This window comes from Brassica rapa, chromosome A10 (assembly GCF_000309985.2).
Source record: "Brassica rapa cultivar Chiifu-401-42 chromosome A10, CAAS_Brap_v3.01, whole genome shotgun sequence".
NCBI lineage: Eukaryota > Viridiplantae > Streptophyta > Magnoliopsida > Brassicales > Brassicaceae > Brassica > Brassica rapa.
The window spans coordinates 2,265,654-2,287,339 of NC_024804.2; the positions used below are offsets into that span (position 1 = coordinate 2,265,654).

At 34.9% G+C, this 21,686-nt stretch overlaps 3 protein-coding genes across 5 annotated transcripts; 1 reads left to right on the forward strand and 2 right to left on the reverse strand.

Moving 5' to 3' along the window:
• Positions 1-5,322: 5,322 nt before the first annotated feature.
• Positions 5,323-9,569, reverse strand: LOC103844122. The gene is made up of 5 exons (XM_033281607.1): positions 6,756-9,569; positions 6,517-6,645; positions 6,299-6,430; positions 6,082-6,210; positions 5,323-5,990 (listed from the first exon to the last, which is right to left on the reverse strand). The coding sequence occupies exons 1-5, from the start codon at positions 7,116-7,118 to the stop codon at positions 5,700-5,702; spliced, it is 1,044 nt and encodes a 347-aa protein (XP_033137498.1). The 5' UTR covers positions 7,119-9,569; the 3' UTR covers positions 5,323-5,699.
• Positions 9,570-10,743: 1,174 nt separating this feature from the next.
• On the reverse strand, positions 10,744-16,899 carry LOC103844121 (SNF2 domain-containing protein CLASSY 3). Of its 2 annotated transcripts, XM_009120902.3 has the most exons (4): positions 15,976-16,899; positions 13,174-15,880; positions 12,950-13,099; positions 10,744-12,862 (listed from the first exon to the last, which is right to left on the reverse strand). In XM_009120902.3, exons 2-4 carry the CDS (start codon positions 15,871-15,873, stop codon positions 10,937-10,939), a joined length of 4,776 nt encoding a protein of 1,591 aa, XP_009119150.1. In that variant the 5' UTR covers positions 15,874-15,880; positions 15,976-16,899; the 3' UTR covers positions 10,744-10,936. The 2 variants fall into 2 exon arrangements, with proteins under 2 accessions (XP_009119150.1, XP_033138569.1); XM_033282678.1 differs by lacking the exon at positions 15,976-16,899 and having other exon boundaries at positions 13,174-15,969.
• A 488-nt stretch (positions 16,900-17,387) lies between these two features.
• On the forward strand, positions 17,388-21,495 carry LOC103844120 (synaptotagmin-5). 2 transcript variants are annotated; one of them, XR_004452890.1, is made up of 14 exons: positions 17,388-17,646; positions 17,725-17,829; positions 17,937-17,987; positions 18,069-18,189; positions 18,588-18,709; positions 19,070-19,171; positions 19,389-19,463; positions 19,675-19,754; positions 19,948-20,098; positions 20,181-20,411; positions 20,522-20,797; positions 20,889-21,002; positions 21,113-21,364; positions 21,404-21,495. XR_004452890.1 is itself a non-coding variant. In XM_009120901.2 (13 exons), exons 1-13 carry the CDS (start codon positions 17,542-17,544, stop codon positions 21,257-21,259), a joined length of 1,680 nt encoding a protein of 559 aa, XP_009119149.1. In that variant the 5' UTR covers positions 17,388-17,541; the 3' UTR covers positions 21,260-21,495. The 2 variants fall into 2 exon arrangements, 1 of the variants encoding a protein (XP_009119149.1); XM_009120901.2 differs by having other exon boundaries at positions 21,113-21,495.
• Positions 21,496-21,686: the final 191 nt, after the last annotated feature.

Genomic DNA, 21,686 nt, shown 5'->3' on the forward strand with positions numbered 1-21,686 from the left:
CATTATTGTTGGTGCAACTAATATTTTCAAAAACTATAGAAATTAGGACGAAATTTGCAGTTCTCAAAAGAGGTGCATGGTAGAGTTGTATATGTATATAGAATTATATTCTCCAAGTTAAAAATTAATTAATAATTGCACCAACAATAATGTCTCATTTAGTTCGTAAAGTTTCAAATGTTACTATTTTTAATTAATATGATCTTCAGGCTTATATGTCTACATTTTCTCTCCAGGATTTTGGTCTATCAAGAAAGTAGAAGAGCAAATAAAGATAAAGAGATAAAGAAAGCTATGTCTTGTTCTATTGTTATAGTTGCCATATCATCTATCTTTTTCAACATGATTATTTATTTTCTATTTTGCTATTATTTTTCTGAAATTTATATTTATTTAAAATTTTCACTTTCTAAATTTCCTAAATTTGGACGGTTATTTGTATATAGAGTTATTCTTTTCTTGTAGCACAAATGCTGGACAAAAGATACTGTATTAAAGTCCACTCGCCACTGGGCACTGGATATCAGGAGTTCTCCTTTTTCTGTAATTTTTCTCGAGACTCCCATTGTTCTTAATTGAACAATGAATATACATATAAAAGTATTTTGTACCCACATTTAATTTTACAGTATATTTTATTCACTTTCTAAGTTACTAGACATTAGACTTAAAGTGTACAAAATAAACATTCTACAACTCCCAGAAAATCCAAAGTCTCTTTCAAGTTATATAAACTTGGTTGTTTAACTGTTAGGAAAATCGATAAACACATGGAGTTATTACAAGATCACGGTGGGAACATTGGCACCGTGCTATTATTGTCGTTTTGCCAAATTATAAAAATATCTAGAGATATATACCTTATACAGGATTCGCTGATAATCAATCGATACACCTTTCTAAGTAATATGCTAAACTCCAGCTTTGAACATTCACACCGTGATATATACAGTAACTATGTTGTTATGATACGATCTTATCTTGAAATCCCACAAACCTTGTTTTACGTATATAAAATTATATAAACCTAACTTAACTAAACGAGATACGGAATATAATTAAGAAACCGATAATGGCCATGACGGCGAAGAATTCCATGCTGGGACAGTCCAATGACCCATACGATTAAGACTATCCGCTTAATCGGGATATAGATATTGTAAAAGTAAAATTAATCTAATTATAAAACAAAATCTGCAGAAGTTTTATCAAATAAAATGATCAACAATGCAATAAAATACGAAAATTAGCTCCACTATAAGTCCAACACTCATGATTAATGCTAATCATGATTAGCATATACATCATTAATTCGTTTTGCTAATTGCTTTGTCCCATCAAGCTACATCCAATTTGTTTGAAGACAATGGGAAACGCAATAGCAAACTCATACGTGAAACAGTAACAGTTATCTATTTGATGAGACGTAAAGATTATTGATCATAAACTTGATGCATGATTATATTCAGCATATATGATTTAACCTTTTTTCTGTCATCGTTAGAGTATTCTTAAACACGTTTTTAAAACACTAGATGGTCCATGTTATTCGATAAGTGTTTGATAATGCTTAATTCTCAACACATGCGATTTTCATTGACAACACAATTACAGATTTGCGTCTAGACTGGTGAAGAAGCGACAAGTAAATAGAATAGAGGAAGAAACAATATATAGTTATACTCTATGCGCAAATAGACGCATTTGAAAGAAGAAGAAAAGTTTACAATAGAACTTCAATTCTTTTATCTTTGTGTGACATATCTATTACATGGGTGGACTTTGATTTTATTGGTATCTAATCAGCAGGAATATTATCATTAATTTGTCTCCACGAACTCTCGTAGATGATGTATACTTTCGCATCATGTGAACACTAGGCAATGCATTTTCGCTTTCTTTACGAGCTAGATAAATTTTTAAAAGAAGAAACAATCGAGGCCATGTAATGCAAGTATGTTACACATAATAATGATAAAGTCAATCTATTATGTTTTTTCTTAAAGCATTTTTCCACAGCCTAAAATTCAGGATTCAAACATCAAACTATAGCAAATATTTGTGTTGGGTGTTACCAATATAGTTAAAAAATCACAACCACTAGATCGAATCATTAATGAAAAATTTGTCTTCTTTACATATTCTATATGCAATTTTGTTAAATGCGCAAAAGAGCCAGAGACATGACCAAGTGGTGTCAAATGGAAGCGCATTTGAAATGTTAGTCTATATTTGTCATCTCCAATATAAAAGGGATATTACCTAATTTGGACTATGCTTTCCTACACTGTGGAGCATTTCAGCTTTGTAGTTTTGTTATACAGTACTTGATAAAAATACTAATTCTAATAAAATAAATCAATTTTCATTTCACCGGTTATCTTTACTAGTTACTATGATACAATTTATTATATAATTTTAGCTTGAATGTCCTCTTTGATTAAAAAACAGTGGTTTTGGGGTTTATGGTTAATAACAGAAGCATTAGTTTACTAGGTGAATACATTTCATTTTGGAAAGAGGTCTCCATCCTTGTATTTAAGCTATCGAGAGGTGGCTTGAAACTAATAATGTTTGACGTGTTAATGTAAATTAATGTTATGTCTTCTGTTTCATTCTTGTTCTCTGGTTTTTATTTCAATGTTTAGTTGAAATTTGACTCGTGACTTACATGCATCTCAAACAAAGTTTTTTTTCGTCTATATATACTATTTCACTTACATGTATAATAAAAGAGAAATTCCCATAATAAAATGGTTTTTACGTTATGTTATCCAGGCCTGAATAATCAATCTTTTGGATTAAATGCAATTTATATAGAGTCTTAACTAAAAAGAAATATGTGCTTTAGTTATATTAAAATGATTCCCTTAAATCATTTCCATGTACCAATACTCCAATAGTACGTAACTTCTAAGAGTAAAACCTAGCTACTCCTCTTCATGTAGAAAATATCCTAGAGATAAATTTTCTTCTACAAATTAACTATTAAGTATATCATGTGTGATTTTTCCATAGTATCTCTACTTTAATAACCACTTTACTTGCACAAAACAAAAAAAATAATCTCTAATTTAATTTATAATTTGATGCCAAAGACGCTATATGAGTCCATAGTTTATGATAATCATGAAATGACATCCATTGATGGTTAACAAAACGAAAGGGACAAAAGTAGATTGCATGGTTTCACATGGTAATTACATCTAATCACCAAAAAAAACCTTAGTTAATTAAAAAAAATACAACTAAGATTTTGCTTTTACTTTCTCTTTTTTAGTACAAATCCCATCTCTTATATTTCTAGATTTACGAGGCAGTCAGAGCAAAGAAGATTCACCTATATTAAATAATAAAATTATACTATATAATTAAGAATTAAATAGTAAATGCATCTGTTTTTTCTTTTGCTTTTATTGTGGGGAGACCCACACTTTCTTTATGTTTGATTGTAGGCTATGTAATGCCCGTTTGTATTTATTTAGAGCTGGGTCACATAGCATTTTCAGAAAAAAAAATGAATTTCAAAGTTTGGATAATGTTTGCTAATTTTCCTCGTATCTATACTATTAAAAGAGAAGTCATGACTTCTTTAATGTGTGATATTTTAAATGGACCATTCCTAGAAAGTTGTTTACATTTTTTTTTTTTGTATTTTCATAACAATATCCTAACAAGATATTTAATTCTCTTTTTATTTCATCAAAATGTTATTAGATATGGATAATTTCGAAAATATATTTATTCCATCAATATATAATTATAGTTGCATATAACCATTTATAATATACTTAATAATAATAACATTTAATTATTCTAGAGTTAATACCTGCATATGATCTAATTAGTAATAATAATAATAATTAATATTTATTATGCAAATAAAATCATGTTAGAATTACACCATGCAAATAATAAAATCGAATAAAAAATCATGTTATTATTATTATTATTTATGTTATACATTATACATGTATCAATATTTATTAAGATATTGTGTTAACAAAAATGTACTGATAAATATATAATATTTTAAAATACATTTCTATGGATTCAACCATATACTGGTTTTAATTTGGACCATTCCTTAAAATTTTATTAAATTTTACATGAAGTAATTATAATATTATAGTATTCATCTTTATAATTGAATACAAATGATTTTTTTAAAGAAAGTTCTAAACAAAATCTTTTAAAAACATTTTCAGAATTATTTTAAATTGTATATAAAAAAGTAATTAATTTTAAATTATTTATCATAAACTATAATTAAAAATTAAAGTTTATTTTAGTTTTGATTTATATATGAAAATTTAAAATTATACATAGTATTATAATTATATATTCAATGATAATAAAAATTTCAGCTGATTAATTTTCAAAAATAAAAATTACAAAGATTTTGTTAGAAAGATTCATTTTTATTTCAAATTAAAAAAAAAGATATTTTATCCAACTTAGTGTATTTCTCAAATATGATGTTTACAACAAACTTATTTTGAAGTACAGTGTATTATAGTATTTCTTTAAAAGAAATTCTTTACAGTATCTCAAAAAATTTCTTCTCTACTATATAGATCCAATTTAATTTGCTTTCATATAAATTTTAAATAAAAAGTATGTAAAGTAACATTATTACATAATAAAGTTTCCAAAATAATTTTTGTTACAAAAATACAAAATTTATAGTAATAATATATAAGCCACGTAAACATAGCTATTATAGAATTACATAATATATAATACTAAATTACATTAAGTTATTGGTAAATTTTGTTATATAAACTAAAATATTTTAGTATAGAAATGAGAAACCCGCACGGTTGTGCGGGTCGAGATCTAGTTTACAATTAACTCTAAATGATTATAAGGGGTAAACTAAGTTTCCTAAACAAGAAACACTGTTCTTACACAAATTTTCTGCTTATATATATCAAATTGCTTTGTTCAAAAGTTTAAGATTGTTTCAAGCATCGATGTTGATGGACGATGATAATAAAGCTAGTTTTGTAGTTTCACTGTTGGTTAATGGACATAAACCCGTTGGTCGGTAAGAGTGTTAATTTTCAATACAGACCAATGTTTCTCCTACATGTCGGTTTAATTAACCGTCCGGTTCCATCCTAACTCTGCAACATGAAACATTTTGCCATATAAACCAAAGTTCATAGCAGTCAAGGCAAAGCCAAACATATATAAGCCTTACAAGAGGTCCATCAATATCTGTGATCATTGCTCAGTTGTTTAGAGAGACTCATGAGGTCCATCTTTTTACCTGTACAGTTCATTCCATCGTTTCTAATAAACTCTTTGCAGCATATTATAACATTAAACCTGATTACTCAAAAGTTCATAGCAGACTAACGCAAATGCAAACAAAAGCCAAATTTGTTTCTCTCTGAGAATGGAGATACTCAGATAACAATCCGACAAAGCAAAGCATAAATAAGTCTTACAAGATTATTTAAAATTTTTAAAATCTTCAAAACAGTTAAATAAAGTGTCTAACTACTATTTGAATGTGACGATATAATTGAAAACGCATTAAGATAAAATTAGAGCTCAAGTCGATCTCTTATTCAAAATATAAAAACATTAAATATCTCGTTTAATGAGATTAGTTATCCGAGAGATCCTTCTTCAAGCTAAGCTTTTTTGTACTTGGCTTCTTACGTATGCATGGTACCAACTTCAACTTGTTAGTCTTGGTCCTCTTCTTCTTTTGCCATCCATCCATCCTTCTTTTTGCTACCATCCCCAGCTTCCTCCTCGATGGGAATTTTTTGATTCAATGTCTCGTTAGAGGGCCAATTAAATATTTCCTCAGCTTCAGTGGTGCCCACTCGCAGATACTGAGCCACGTCCAAGTAGATGGACTGATAGCAAGGTAATTCGGTGCTTACCATCTGGACCAACTCCTCATCTGATTTATCGAAGACATATTGGACCACCATGTCTTGGAGTGTCTGAAGTTTCTCAGCTCTAGCCACCTATATATGAAGTGAAAAAATGAGAGAGGTGTCAAGGATGAATCAGTCAAGTGTGAACTCTAAAAAATAAAATTGAAACAGTGTGTGTGACCCTGAAAATTTTGATGAGAGCCTTGAGGTTTTGGTTATGGATTTCCAGGGAAAGCTGGTCTATGGATTTACTGAGGATAAGGTTGTGCACAGCTTTGCACAGTTTCTCATAAGACAAGGGCTTAGCCACCTATATGCACACACACAAAAGTGTATCAGGATTGAGAGGAGGCAAGTATATCAGGATAGTTAATTAATTATTGGAATAAACACAAAACCTCGATCAATTTGATCAAACCGAGGATATCTTCTTTGGCAATCATCTGGGAGAACTCTTCTTTTGATTTCATTAAAAGGGACCGCACAGCAGACCAGAGCTTCTCAGTCTCTTCCAGGTAATAAAGAGCCGACTAGTCGAAAGACATATAATTAATTGAGTTAGGAGGCCGAGAGACAAGCAAACACACACACATATATGATTTGTGTACAAAAACACCTTGACAATCTTGAGGAGACTCCTGAGATCTTCATTGCGTACCATATAGGATATTTCTTCTTGTGATTTGTCCTCCACATACTGGATGACACCAGCATACAATGACTGAAGATCCAGATAATCAGCCACCTATATATGAACAAAAAGTATAATTAAGATCATAATTTAAAAATTAAAATAAATGTTGATTAACTTGATATCTGAAAGCAAGACAGACAGACAGACAAGAGACAAGAAACCTTGATAAGGTCCATGAGACTGGTCAGGCGCTCTTCACCGTGTAGGAACTCGTCATAAATCCAAGTCTTCAGCACGTCCGAGGAGCAAGTGGTATCACTGATCCTCACGCTGTAGGTTAAAAGCTTCTTGAGGACTGTGCTTTTCACATGGGGCATCTCCACCGGCTCAATTTGCTCATCGTATCGTTCCTTTGGAACCATCTCATTGAACAACTTCCATGTCTTGGGATCAACTTCTACAACCTTCCTATCACAGCAAATACACACGACACTCTTAGAATCATCCGCCATCGCCATTAGAAATCCTAAAGCAGCAATTAAGATTTTGTCTTTTAGGTTTTGTGATGATATAATTATATACATGATTCTTTTAATTATTTTTAAAAAGTTTAATGGTTCAAATTTAGGTTTTAATAGTACCGACTCTCACAGCAAGTTAATTACACGCCTCACTTTTTGACAGGAGTGGGCACTTCAGTTATTTTCTCGGTTCGGTTCGGGTTCAGTTCAGTTTGGTTAGTTCGGTTCTAGTATTTTTTTCAACTAAAGTAAACCATGGTTAATTTTGTTCGGTTTGTGTTCGTTTCGTTTTGTGTTCGGTTCGGTTTGTAATCAATTTGGTTTGTATTTAATTCGGTTTATTTGATCGGTTTAGTTAGGTTCTTTTTACTTTAGTTTTTTTTAAAGAAAAATATGTTTTAAAACATAAATTATGTAAACATAAGTAGTGTGAACTCAATTCAGTATAAAACTGAAAAAAACTTTAAAAAATCACAAAAAGTATATAAGAATTAAAATAAGTAAAAATTAACTAAAGTAAAAAAACAAAACAATATCAATAGTAATGCCTCTGATAACAATGTTTGGTTTATTCAACACCCTATTTTTCTCTTTTTAAGTTTTAGTACTTCACGTCATCTTTTCTCTCTTCCACATATTATTCAGCACTCATTTCATTTTTATACTCTACAATAGTTTTGTTTAATAAATTTCAACATCCTACTTTATTATTTTTAATTCACACTTACATCAATTATAATTTAGTAGCTACATATTAATAATTATTTAAGACATTAACAGATTATAATGAATATCTATTTAGCAAAAAAAAAAAAAGTTTAAGAATACCAAAACACTTGATTAAAAATAAAAAATAAAATTATAAAGAAAAAGTGACATTTTTAAGATATATCCAAATTAAATGAAAGTAATCTCTATTTATAGACTATAAGAAATGATGAATTTTTGCTATAATTTTTAGTTTTTAAAAAATTATGTTTTTATAGAATAATTGAGTTCTAAGAATATGGTGAAAATAGAAAAACACTAAAATGTAAATAACCAATGAAAATATAATTTATAGCAGTGTGGGTCCTATCTGTTTTTTCTTCAACATGTTGAAGTTCTTCAAGGGGTGTTTACTCCACCTGTATTTTTTCTTAATTCAACTCCCCACTACATTGGTTTAAGCTGTTGAAATATTTATTCAATATGTCTATTGTAAATGGTCTTAAACTATCTACAATGGTTACTCATTTACAACACACAATTTTTTTCTTTTAACACTCCACCTCATCTTCTCTCTCTTCCACATCATTATTCAACATTTACATAACTTTTACTCTCTACAATAGTTTTGTTTAATAAAATAATAACACCTTACCCCACCATTTTTTGTGTAAAGACTGTTTTTTTTTCTGTGTCCAAATCAAATGAAAGTGGTCTCTATTTATAGAGAATGAAAAATTATAAATTTTGATATAAATTTTGATATATTTATTTGTAAATATTATGAAATAATTGAAGTTATATAATTGAGATGGAAAAAAAACATGAAAATCAAAGCAACCAATCATAATACAACACTTGTCACATTAATCCTCTTCTTTCTACTTTCACGGATGTTGAAAGTTTTCAACACTAAATTTGCCACCTCACGCCACATCACTTTTTTTTTTATTACAACAAACTATTGGAGTATGATTAATTTTTTCAACTGTTGTAAAATGGTTTACAACGAACCGAACCATTGTAAGTAGTCTTATATCATTAAAAAACCTGTAATGAAATATCTTCTATATGATATCATAAAAAAAAACTGCAACAAATCAATAACTAGTATATATTATATACAAATTATACGAGTATTTATTTATATCTTTATTACTCTAAGTCTAAACCCATGATTCCATTATCATAAACCTAGTATACTCTTTTCACCAACTAGAACATAAAACATAATGTTTCAAAGCATATGACTATTTTTATATTTCAAAAGATTATTATTATCTCTATATAGAATGTCTTCTACATAGTGCTATAGTGCTTACTTTTCTATTTTTTAAAACTAAATCTTTTGATGATTAATATTAGGTTAGAAAAATATATGCCAATGAATGAAAAATGGAAAACACGTAGGTTTAGTATTATAATTTTAGTATATTGGTATTACTAATATTTTTAATTTAAATAATTACAAAAACACATCAGTTTTTGGTTTGGTTCGGTTTAAATCAAACCGAACCGAACCCTTTGGGTTGGAGAAATCTTCAACCAAATGGTTTGATAATAGATTTTGGTTTGGTTTAACTCGGTTTGGTTCGGGTTTTTTTTGCCCACCCCTATTTTTTGTGATTTTTTTTTATTTTCACCTTTTTCATATTTGTTAAAAAAACCGGCGAGTGAGAGAGCACAAAACCACGTCTTTTAAAAACCAACTAGATTTTGACCCGCGCTTTCAAAGCGCGGATTTATTTTTGTTTTTTTTTTTCAATTGACAAATATTTAGTAAATGTCACATTTTTATATATTTGTGTTTTATTTTATAAAAGACTTAAAAAATTTATCTTTATTTATCGTATTTCATTTTAAATGACTATTTATGTTTAAAAAAATAAACTTTATTTTTTTTTAATGAATTAAGTTGGTATAACTCTGATAAATTAATTTTATTATGGGGTTAATATTTTAATTAAAAAATTATATACTTTTAATAAAGATTTATCCTTTTCAATAAAAAAATTTAATTATTTTTATGAATGCTTAAATTATATTAAGAAAAGAAAAAAATAATAATTAAGAATAGTTGAAAAAAATTATTTTAACTTGGACTCAATGGTCCAAAGAAAAAAAGAAGTGAGAATTGAATCTGATTTTTTAATAGGTCCAAATGGCCCAAGAGAGATTTGATTTGGGCTGGATCCAAAAATAATGATCTAATATAGATTTGTTATTAATATTACTTAATTGCCCTTAATGAAACATGCAATGTTAGTGAAGGAAATATGCCCTTAAGGTAATTATGACAATAGGATCCTGCTTTAATAGTATAGATACAAACCAGATGAAAATTGAACATCATTCGGTTCGGTTCGCATCTTAATTAATTAAATTCGGGCTTTTAAATGGGCCGCGCCATGGGTCCATTTAAGTCTCTTGATGAAGCAGCGATTATTCGTCGTCTTTTTTCCCGACGCCTACATGTTCTCACTGTTACCGTCCGAAACACGTCAAAGCTCTTCCCAGAAACACTTGATGAATCAGAGCCGCCGGTGAGTAGAGTCAGTGAAAAAGATGGGAGTCTTTTGACGATGAAACAGAGTAAACCTCTCTGATGTTTTTGATTCATAAGCTGCTCCATAGATGACTGGAGATGAGCACTCGGTGTTTTTTTTTTTTTTTTTTTTTTTTGTAACTGTCACTCGGTGTTTTGAAATGAGAATTTGTGGAGAGGAGGTAAAGTTGTTTGTCTTGGTCTCTAACGAGTGTTAATTTTCAATATAGACCGACCAATGTTTTTACTACGTACCCGTTACAACCCAACTCTGCAACATAAAACGTTGTACCATATAACCCAAAGTTCATAGCAGACAAGGCAAAGCCAAACATATATAAACCTTACAAGAGGTCCATCAATATCTGTGATCATTGCTCAGTTGTCTAGAGAGACTCATGAGGTCCATCTTTTTTACCTGTACAGTTCATTCCATCTTTTCAAATAAAACTCTTTGCAACATAAATAACATTAAACCTGATTACTCAAACTTCATAGCAGACTAATGCAAATGCAAACAAAAGCCAAGTTTGTTTCTCTCTGAGAATGGAGATACTCAGATAACAATCCCACAAAGCAATGCATAAATAAGTCTTACAAGATTAAATAGAATATAAGGAAGAGAGAGTCATGGCATGAGTATGCTAAAACCTTCAACTAAGTCAGCTTCCTTTGGTTGGACAATGAGATTATCAAACATATCCCCAAGCTTCAGATGCTTCACCATAGTGTCCAACACTTTATCCTCAGTCACAGCTTCAGCAATCTTCTCTTTCCCCTTATCAGGCCTTGAAGAACACGCAAACACCAGCTCCGAGATCCTATCCTTCTGCGCCTGCTTACAATACTTAGTCCCCTCTGGAGTTCCTTTAGCAACCAAGTGATACGTGTAAACAATCCTCTTCTGCCCGATCCTATAAGCACGGCTTATAGCTTGTCTCTCCACCGCAGGGTTCCACACAACATCCAAGAGAATCACCCTCGATGCTCCCACAAGATTGATCCCTTCAGAGCACGCTTTAGTCGAAGCTAGCAACACTTTAGCCTTGGACTTGGGGTCGTTGAACTCGTTGATCAAGGTTTGTCTCTGCTTCTGCTCGAGCTTCCCGTGCATGTACAACACTTCTTCCCCTTCAGTCCATTTAAACCAGTTCACCAAATGCTTCATTATCAGCTTCAGCGGGTCAATGTACTGACTAAACACAAGCACCTTCTCCTTAATCACAACGCACAGCTTGATGAACTCCATGAGAAACCTTGTCTTCACGCTTTGGTTTGGATCAAGCCTCACCTTCTTCAGCTGCGCAAGCAAGGCTTCATTGATAGTCAAACTCTCTTTCCCTGTCAATTTGCAGTGAGAGACAAGAGAAGGATGGACCGAGACAAGAGATAGCTTGTGTTCCGTCTCAAACACATTCTTGGTCTTCTGGTTGTGAGTGACTTCAATAGACTCCAGGACTTTCCTCTGGAGATTAGGAGGGTTTAACACCACAACACACTCTCTCAAACCGGGGAGGCTCTTCTGAAGAATGCTTCCTTTGTGAACATGCACAAAGGGAAGCATCACAGCCTTAAGCTCCTCTATCCCACGGTTGTTGATTTTATCCCCCAAAGCTTTTTTCCCTCTCTTGGTGACTGTCATCCCACTCTTCTTGAGCGTGGACATGAGCCTCTCTAAGTACTTAGGCCTCGCAAGGCCCAAAACATTGCCAAGCTCTAAGAAGTTGTTCTGGAAAGGCGTCCCAGAGAGCAAGATGCGTTTCTGTGTCTCCACTTTAGACAGTGTCTTCCATATACAGCTTCTCTGGTTCCTAGGGGTATGTGCCTCGTCAAGAACGAGCAGTCCAGGCACATCCATTAGTATCTCTCTGATATCTTCCAGCTCTTTGTCTGGTTTCCCTTTTGTCTTTCTGTCCTCGTCCTTAACTCCTGCAAGCTTCTCGTAGAGGTTGTAACTGATCCCTAGTATGCTCTTTGATTTTATCCAAGAGTAGATCTTCACCATCCTTATCTCGTTATTGCTTCTAGCGCTTGAGTTCTTCTGCATCAGGAGCTTGGAAGCAGCTGAGTTCTCTCTCCCAGTGAACTCCAAGCTGCTGAGGTTGTGAAAAGGAATGCTTATGTTCCATTTCTTGAACTCCTCAGCCCATGTGAGAAGCAGGCTTGCAGGAGCGATGATCACAGGTTTGCAATTAGGGAAGCATTCCAAGTAAGACTGAAGGAAGATGATGGTGAGACGAGTCTTCCCTGTCCCTGGAGCGTGTGACATGATGCATCCTCCTGTTTCCTCACTGTTCTCAAAGTCCTGAAGCTCGTTTAGCATAATGGTACCGGCCAAGTTCCTCCAGATGAACTCAAAACCCTCTTGCTGGTGTGGGTACATCTGAGATTTGACGCCTGGGATCTTATCCCAAACAGTCCCTTGAGTAGATTCAGATCCTTCCTTCAAGTTGTTATTGCTGTTAGCTTCAAAATCAAGGTTCCCAATGAAGTTGCTGTTTTCTTCCTCTTCTGATCTGTCATTCTTTCTCCTTCCACTTGTGTTCCTCTCTCCCTACATGAAAGAAAGAGTTACCATCACACATCAAAACGTTTTTTAGTTAAGACTGTTCAATCATTTAAAGAAGATATATAAACTGACCCATTCAGATACATCTAGTCCTCTGATCTCTCTCAACACAAAGCAGCAGTGTATGCACTTTAAACCGATCTCAAGATCTAGACAAAGTTCATGATTCCCTTGTCTACAAGCTGCTCCTGGACTATCATCAGCTGATATCTCTTTCTCAATCTGTAAAAAAAAGGTTCAAAGTTAGAGTTACTGCTGTTCTAAAGCAAAATGAGTTTTAAGAAAAAGGAACTTGCCTCTGAATGAAGCTGGAGATCTACTTCGTTTGCATTAGTATAAAACGCCACCTCTTCCCACATCGTATCTTCTTCTATCTGCGCCTCGGAAACCACCGGTGGTGCAGGCTCCACCATGCCAAACATCTCCACCAGTGGTGGTGGCCTGATGATTAGCAAGCCGTCATCATCGTATTTTCTTTCATCTTGTTCTTCAGGTTGCTCTTCCTCAGGTGAAGAGACAAGTATGTCATCTTCCTCTTCTTCCCCTAACCGATCATTCTCCCTAACGGAGTTGACAAGAAGCCTGAAGAGATCAACTTCTTTGCGGCTCCCATCCAGCATTCTCCACCCGGAGTTGTTGTTGTTAGACTTGGCTGCCTCTTTCTCTTTAAGTGAAGGCTCAGATTCATATCCGGATTCATCTCCAGAGATGATGGAAGAAGCAGACTCATTATCCACTGTCTCATTCACCAAAGAAGGCGTGGCTAACCCTTCTGCAGGTGTGACAGGCATACTTGTCTTCAGTGAAAACTGTCTAGGCGGCATTTCAGGAGCTTGGATCTCTTTTGCTTTCACAGTTTCAGGTCTTGATGTGGACGGTCTTGCAGGTGTTATCACTTCTTTTGGATTCTCAGTTTCAGGTCTGGATGTGGAGGGCTTCTCAGGGGATTTCTCAGTGTTGATAGGAACATAATCATGTTTGTTCAGATCATCAGCATCTTCTTCACCTCTTGTAATAGCATGTGGTCTGAAGCAAAAGCTGTCTGAATCAAAGATTCCTGTATTCTCTTTGTCACAGTGAACACAAGTGAACACCACATTGCTATGCTCCTTTGTTACTCTTTCAACTCCTATATGTTGTTGTTCTTCTTCTGGACAGTGGAACTTCTGAATCCTCCTGTCCTCATTTCTAGGCTTGTCTTGAAACCTATCTTCTTCTTCTTCTTGGAGGTTAAACTTCTGAATAGTCTTGTCCTCATTCCTAGGCTTGGTTTGAAATCTATCATCTTCTTCTTCTTGACGGTTAAGCTTCTGAAGCCTTTTGAACTCTTGTACAGGCTTGGCTTGGAATCTTTCTTCTTCCTCTTCTTGACGGTTAACCTTCTGAAGCCTTTTGAACTCTTTTACAGGCTTGGCTTGAAATCTGTCTTCTTCTTCTTCTTCTGGGCGGTTAAGCTTCTGAATCATTTTGAACTCTTTAGGCTTGGCTTGAAGTCTATCTTCTTCTTCTTCTTCTGGATGGTTTAGCTTCCGAATCTTCTGAAACTGTTTCCTAGGCGTGATTGAGCTAGGACCAGCTCTTTTATACCTTCCCAAAGGCTTCCTTCTCACTTCAGATACTTTCCTGATTGGTGAACTGGCCTTTCTACAATCATCATCATCTGATTCTCCAACCACCTCCTTTGAACTGACTTCATCTTCACTTGAGGAGGAGGAAGAGGAAGATAAAGATAAAGCTGAAGCTGAAGATGAAGAAGAAGAAGATGATGATGAAGAAGAAGACAAAGACTCCACAGTTACATCCTCTTTAGCGTTATTATTGGTTTCACTAGCTCCTTCTTCCTCGCTGCTTTCACTGGTGGAGTCTAAGACTCTGCTGCACTCCGCAAAAGAAAGCTTCTTCTTGGTTGAATGTTTGGTTTCAGACTCAGAATCTGAAATGATCTCTATCTCAGCAGGAACTGGTTTTGCAGCTTCCACTCCTCTAACCTCAGAGGAACACTTGTCCTTCACACATGTGTTCTCTTCTGACCCTGAGGAGCTCGTAACAGATTTGACCACATCAGAATCCAAACTCTCATTCCCCTTGTTACTTGACCCAGAGGAGCTAGGAACAGACTTGACCACATCCACATCCATAATCCCATCAGACAACTTTGGAACTGGTTTGACCACATCCACATCCATAATCTCCTCAGACAACTTCTCCTTAATACTTGACTCTGAGGAGCTCTCAGCTGATCTAATCACATCCATGATCTCATCACACAACTTCTGCTGAATGCTTGACTCAGAGGAGCAGCTAGGAACTGACTTGATCACATCTAAATCCGGAATCTCATCAGACAGCACTGGAACTGACTTAACCACATCTAAGCCTAAAACCTCATCAGGCAAGCTTGGAGCTGATTTGACCATATCCAAATCCAAAACCTCATCAGACAACAACTTCTCCTTAATACTCAACCCTGAGGGGCCCGGAACTGATGTGTCTACTTCCTCAACCCTAACACTAAACAAACCCTCCTCCTCCTCCTCCATGTTGTGTTCAGACTCGGTTCTTTTTACACCATCACCATCAGAGAAGTTGTTATCAGTTACCTCAGCAGGGAGATTGTTGTTGTAAGTCACTGTGACATCTACAAGGTCTGAGTCATGGTCCGTGTTGCAAGTCTCGGTGACATCTACAAGGTCGGAGTCATGGTCCTTGTGGTAAGCCTCGGTGATGTCTTCAATGTCAGAGTCATGGTCCTTTCTCCTTCTTCTTCTTCTTACACTACCAGAGGACTTGCTTTGAGTTACATCTGCAGGGAGATTGTTGTTGTGGTAAGTCTCGGTGATGTCTTCAAGGTCAGAATCATGGTCCCTATGTCTTCTCTTCCGCTTTCTTTTCCGGCGAGAAGACACGTGAGCCTCTTCCTCTGCCGGTTTCATCTTCTTCACTTCTTCAAGACGCTCTTTGTTCCTAAACTTGATTCTTGAACCAATCCAATCCATTTGAAAGCTGAGCAGGAGAAAGAGAGATAAAGATTATGAATCTGAAGAACAAAAGAGAAGAATCAAAGATAAACAAACTGTAAGAGAAAGAGAAATGCAAACCAAATCTTCAAAGTGAGCTTCTCTCTAGATCTGTGGTTTCAAAAACTTTTTGCTTTGAGATGTGTCTGGGCTAGTGAACCAATAAGAGTGAAATAGGGTTTAAAATGGGCGTTTCCGTAAGAGAGATGGCTTTTGCTAGTTTTAGCAAGTGTGAGAGAGACATAGAGAGAGTGATGGGTGGGAAAGAGAAAAAATGGGCATGAAGAAAGCGTGATGACAAAGCCATAGCCCCTGCTATTTCAGAGAGGACTCATACCGCCAAAACTTTGACCCAAAAAAACGTACTAATGACTAACCATTCTTCTTCTTCTGTTCATTTTCTAACATTTTCATTAAAGCAACTTCATTAGTCAGTTTCCATTTCTAGCATTGTTTTGTTAAAATAAAACAAAAATATATCATATATTCTGATTTCTCACTGGTCAAAAAAAAAAAAACTGGACAAAGTAATATGGAACGTCATTCGCTCTTCATTCTACAAGACAAGAGATTCATTACAAGACAAAAAAATCTTGTACTAAAATGTCTTATCGCTTCTGCTTTTGTTGATTGTGATATTTCACTTGTATTTGCTTCTGAACTTATCCGGTTCAACCCACCGGTCAATTGGCTTTTCTTTCTGAAGTAAAACTTATATTTATGTAAATGAATGTTTTATTGCTTTTAGTTCTCTTTTCCCTCTTGTATTTGCTTCTAAATATATCCGGTTCAACCACCGGTTAATTTGTTTCTTTTTTCTAAAATAAAACTTATTTCTGTAACAAAATGTTTTTTTTTCCCGACTAATGTAACAAAATGTCTTACTGCTTTGAATTTTCGTTTCCACTTGTATTTGCTTCTAAATATATCCGGTTCAACCACCAAGTAAACTTGCTTATGTAATACTAAAATTTATTACTTCTTCAATTTTTTTCTTTTTTTTTAATGTGATTTTCGACTTTTATTTGGGGCAAATCTCCAAAATAGCACATTTCTAAGTTTATATCACAAAAATAGCACTCAAAAACTAAAATGACCAAAATAGCATTTTATCTTTTGAAAAATTTAAATTTTTTATTTTTCAAAATTTAAAATCTTATCCCCAAAACCTCACTTCTCAACTCTAAACCCTAAAACCTAAACCCTAAACCCTAAATTCTAAACCCTAAACCCCATCCCTTGAGTGCTATTTTTGTGACTTTTGAATTTAAATGCTAGTTTGGGAACAAAAACTTGATTTAGTGCTATTTTGGTCTTTTTTTCTTTTATTTGTTTCTAAACATTCAACCACAAGTTTAATTATTTTTCTTTAAATAAAACTTGTTTATGTCAAATCTCACCCTATCCCGTGTTTCAACCATATGACGTGTCGACCGTTAATAGGTGCGGAAGATAACTCAGCCTTTTCGTTTGCGTCGGTAGGATAATATGTTAATCTCTAATTAACTTAAGACTAATCGTCTCTCACTAATCCCAATCTATAATTTTAAATTTTCTTTGAAAAAAATAAAACAATCACTTTTAGTCTTAAATCGATTAAGCTCGCGAAGAAGCTGAATCGAGAAGGGACTCTCGGGCGAGAGAAGAATGGGATTCATAGTGGGCCTTGTGATCGGACTAATCGTCGGAATCACCATCATCATCGGCTTTGTCAAGGCCGAGAATTACCGATCCAAGCTTCGCTCTGAACTTGTGAGTCCCCACACTGCCTTTGAAACGATTCGCTTTCCAGATTCGTTACAGCTCGATTTGAATTGTCTTTTTTCGCAGGCGAATACGGTGGCTGCTTTCGCGAGGATGACGGTGGAGGATTCGAGGAAGCTTCTGCCTGCTGAGTTCTATCCTTCCTGGGTCGTCTTCTCCGAGCGTCAGAAGGTTAAGTTTGCCCAATTTCCTCACAAAAGCTTCTTCCTTTTTGCGAATTTGTGAGAGTATATGCTTACTGATCCTCTAGTTGCTTTGGCATTTTTGTTTACATTCAGTTGACGTGGCTGAACCATCACTTGACGAAGATCTGGCCTTATGTTGACGAGGTATGTCAAGATCATTATTGCTTTATGTGTAATCATTAATTATATTGTTTCTGATGGATGATTTATATTTATTGAGTTTAGGCAGCGTCGGAGCTTATCAAGGCATCCGTGGAGCCTGTTCTTGAGCAATATAGACCTGCCATTGTCGCCTCCTTGACATTTTCTAAGCTCACTCTCGGTACTGTGGCGCCTCAGTTTACAGGTTTGCTTTTTTCAATCCTGTTTTGATATGTAACTTTGTGTTGTGAGGTACCAGAATTGAATCATGTTGAACTGGCGCTGAAATCCATTTGCTTGTGAACTTTTGGGGGTTTAGTGGAGTCCATCTTGTGTTTGCATTCGTATTCAAGATAGGCGTCTCCACTTTGTAACCTACGTGTTTGTGATAGTAAGTGAATTCATGTCCAAGGGGAAACTTATATGCAAGTGAATAAAAGAATGAGATGTGGTTTAAGTTCGACTGGAAAATTAATTAGTCAATAGGCGCGGTCTGTGGATTCTGTGTTTAAAGTTTGCAAAGGAGGTCACATAATCTCAAACTAATATTATGATGTTGCTTTAGAATTGATGAGTATGCTTGTGCTCCTTGCTGTTCTTTAGGTGTTTCAATTGTCGAAGGTGATAAAAATGGGATGACCATGGAACTTGATATGAATTGGGATGGAAATCCAAACATAGTACTTGGCATCAAGACCTTAGTTGGTGTATCTCTTCCAGTTCAGGTACAGGACATGTATCTCATGCTTGCCTTCAGTTGCTTGTTTTTATTCTTTGCTTGCTTGAGATCTAGTTTTTTTTTTGTCACATCTTGAGATCTAGTAAACAAACATTTTAAGCGTAAACTAAACATTTAAGTCTGGGGATAAGTTAACTAAAGGGTATCTACTGTGATTTTCTAGATGTTCATCCTTGTTAGACTTCTGTTACTTGTTAACTGAAGGGTATATGGAAGTAAATGCCTTTATATTACTTGTTAGACTTTCTGACTTGTAGAACCTGTGAAGAAAATACTAGTTACTTATATGTGTTATTTCAGTTTGATAGTCTGACTACAACTGATTTCTTATTGTCTGTTTTTCTAGGTGAAAAATATTGGATTCACTGGTGTTTTCAGGCTGATTTTTAGGCCACTGGTTGATGAATTTCCTTGCTTTGGAGCTGTCAGTGTTTCTCTCAGAGAAAAGGTTGGTGCCCTCTGAAACTTTTGAAGCTGTCTCTGTAATTGACTAAGAGAGTTCACAACTGTTTTGTTACTTTTGCTTAATGTTGTCGTGTCCTTGTCCATGCATGCCTGAGCATGCTTATTTGTGTGTACGTTTGTTACAAAGTCGTGTTGACACAAAATCGTCGGCTGAAAATGTGTCTGTTGTTTGGCTTAAAACATCCAATTCTGTGTTGCAGAAAAAGTTGGACTTCACCCTTAAGGTCATTGGAGGTGACATTTCAGCAATTCCTGGACTTTCTGATGCTATTGAGGTTTGGCCTACTGTTCTTTCCTGGTGTTGTTACTAAATGAACACATTTTCAACTAGTGCCAGGAACCGTTTTAACACATGAACCTTGTTGGAATGATTTTTGTAATTAAGTCTATATTCCTAGTTTTCTATTCCTTTTCCATCTTGGTTTTTTAAATGCTCCTTTATGCCCTGGGGCTTATGACGTTTACCAGTAAGCTGATATGTAACAGGAAACAATACGGGATGCCGTGGAAGATTCAATCACATGGCCTGTTCGGAAGGTCATACCGATTTTGCCTGGTGATTATAGGTACACCTCAGATTAAAGATGAAATTTAACCGTGACGTAATGTTTATTGTTTTTATAGAGGGTTCAAGTCCTCACTTCGGTGGAGTATATGTTCAACTTATTGTTTTTTTGCCTTTTCAACTCTCTTGCTGTTGTGTTGTAGCACTTCTAGATTTAACTTTCTATTTACGCTGTTTTATGTTTCTTTTCCCAGTGACCTGGAGCTAAAGCCTGTTGGAATGTTGGAGGTGAAGCTTGTGCAAGCGAAGAATTTGACTAACAAAGATCTAGTGGGAAAATCAGACCCCTTTGCTAAAATGTTTATACGCCCTTTGCGAGAAAAGACTCAAAGAAGCAAGACAATCGTAAGTAGTTCATTTGATCCTTTTTTTTGGTGCTTAACCTGCCACAATGATTTGATTGATATTTATTCCTTATTTCCATCAGAACAATGACCTGAATCCCATCTGGAATGAGCATTTTGAATTTGTTGTGGAAGACGCATCAACCCAACATCTAGTGGTTAGAGTATATGATGACGAGGGTGTACAGGCATCTGAGCTTCTTGGTTGTGCCCAAATCCGACTTTGTGAACTTGAACCTGGTAAAGTGAAAGACGTCTGGTTGAAGCTGGTCAAAGATTTAGAGATCCAAAGAGATAACAAGAACCGTGGAGAGGTTAGATAAGCTATAAAAGCTCCTCATATATAATCGTCATAACCTATAAATCCTGTGATTATCTGTCATGGCTAATGATTACACGTCGTTATTGATTCTCTGTAACTTAGGTTCACCTTGAGCTACTATATGTTCCTTTCGGTGCGGGAAACGGCGTAAATCCCTTCACATCTTCATCGATGACTTCCTTAGAAAAGGTGCTCAAGAATGATACGGCAGATGAAGTGAATGCATCATCGCGTAAAAGAAAAGATGTCATTGTAAGAGGAGTGCTCTCTGTGACAGTGATATCTGCAGAAGAGATACCCATACAAGATCTGATGGGGAAAGCTGATCCATTTGTCGTTCTCTCCATGAAGAAATCGGGTGCTAAGAGCAAAACCCGGGTAAGATCTCTCAATCTTAGCATCAAAGATTTATCCAAGTCATCGATGTTTCATCCTCGTATCTAACTAAATTGTAATTTTGCTTCACCAGGTTGTCAATGACAGCTTAAACCCTGTCTGGAACCAGACTTTTGATTTTGTAGTTGAAGACGGGTTACACGATATGCTAGTCCTTGAAGTTTGGGACCATGACACATTTGGAAAGGTAACAATCTTGATTGCGCTGCATCGCATCAGATGGATATTTATTTTTTTCTCGCTTTGTTTATTGTTATTGTGTTGGCAATAAACGTTGTGGCTTTACTTGACGTGTAGGACTACATTGGGAGATGCATCTTGACGTTGACAAGGGTTATAATGGAAGAGGAATACACAGACTGGTTCGAGTTAGACGAATCCAAAGCGGGCAAGCTGCAGCTGCATCTCAAGTGGATGGCTCAATCTATTTATCGTGACTCCTAAGTTTGTTTGCTCAACTACATATTTGGAGGATTCTCAACTTCAAATGTACATTGTGTCTAGTAGCCTCAAACGTATTTGTTCTGTCAAACAGAGACGAGTCTTCATGTTAGCTCAGGAAGATTGAGATTTGGAAATGAGGTCCCCTGTTTTGTGAAAACCCTAGTCAATAATTTTGTTACTTGCTTTAAAAGGAAACAAGAAACATCCACTCGAGTATCATAAGAGTTTTGCTATCACCGGAAGCCTCAAATAAATATTTTTTTACGTTTTAATATAAACGCATCAAAGTCTACACGTATCATTATCTTAACAAGTTTCTGAATCTGTTGACACATCTTGACAAAACATTTTTGACAAGTTCTTGTATATATCCTAGTAAGCCACGCACACTCGGTGACAACAGCACCATATGCCACATGTCACAGTC

Excerpts from the sequence above, each read along its gene's own strand:
- LOC103844122 (XM_033281607.1), bottom strand. The coding sequence starts at position 7,118 with ATGTATATAATTATATCATCACAAAACCTAAAAGACAAAATCTTAATT. Across the intron at positions 6,646-6,755 it reads GTCTCATGGACCTTATCAAG|GTGGCTGATTATCTGGATCT; the intron begins GTTTCTTGTCTC and ends GTTCATATATAG. Across the intron at positions 6,211-6,298 it reads GTTTGATCAAATTGATCGAG|GTGGCTAAGCCCTTGTCTTA; the intron begins GTTTTGTGTTTA and ends GTGTGCATATAG.
- LOC103844121 (XM_009120902.3), bottom strand. The coding sequence starts at position 15,873 with ATGGATTGGATTGGTTCAAGAATCAAGTTTAGGAACAAAGAGCGTCTT. Across the intron at positions 13,100-13,173 it reads ATCTCCAGCTTCATTCAGAG|ATTGAGAAAGAGATATCAGC; the intron begins GCAAGTTCCTTT and ends TTTTTTTTACAG. Across the intron at positions 12,863-12,949 it reads GACTAGATGTATCTGAATGG|GGAGAGAGGAACACAAGTGG; the intron begins GTCAGTTTATAT and ends TCTTTCATGTAG.
- LOC103844120 (XM_009120901.2), top strand. The coding sequence starts at position 17,542 with ATGGGATTCATAGTGGGCCTTGTGATCGGACTAATCGTCGGAATCACC. Across the intron at positions 18,710-19,069 it reads GTGTATCTCTTCCAGTTCAG|GTGAAAAATATTGGATTCAC; the intron begins GTACAGGACATG and ends CTGTTTTTCTAG. Across the intron at positions 19,464-19,674 it reads GACTTTCTGATGCTATTGAG|GAAACAATACGGGATGCCGT; the intron begins GTTTGGCCTACT and ends GATATGTAACAG.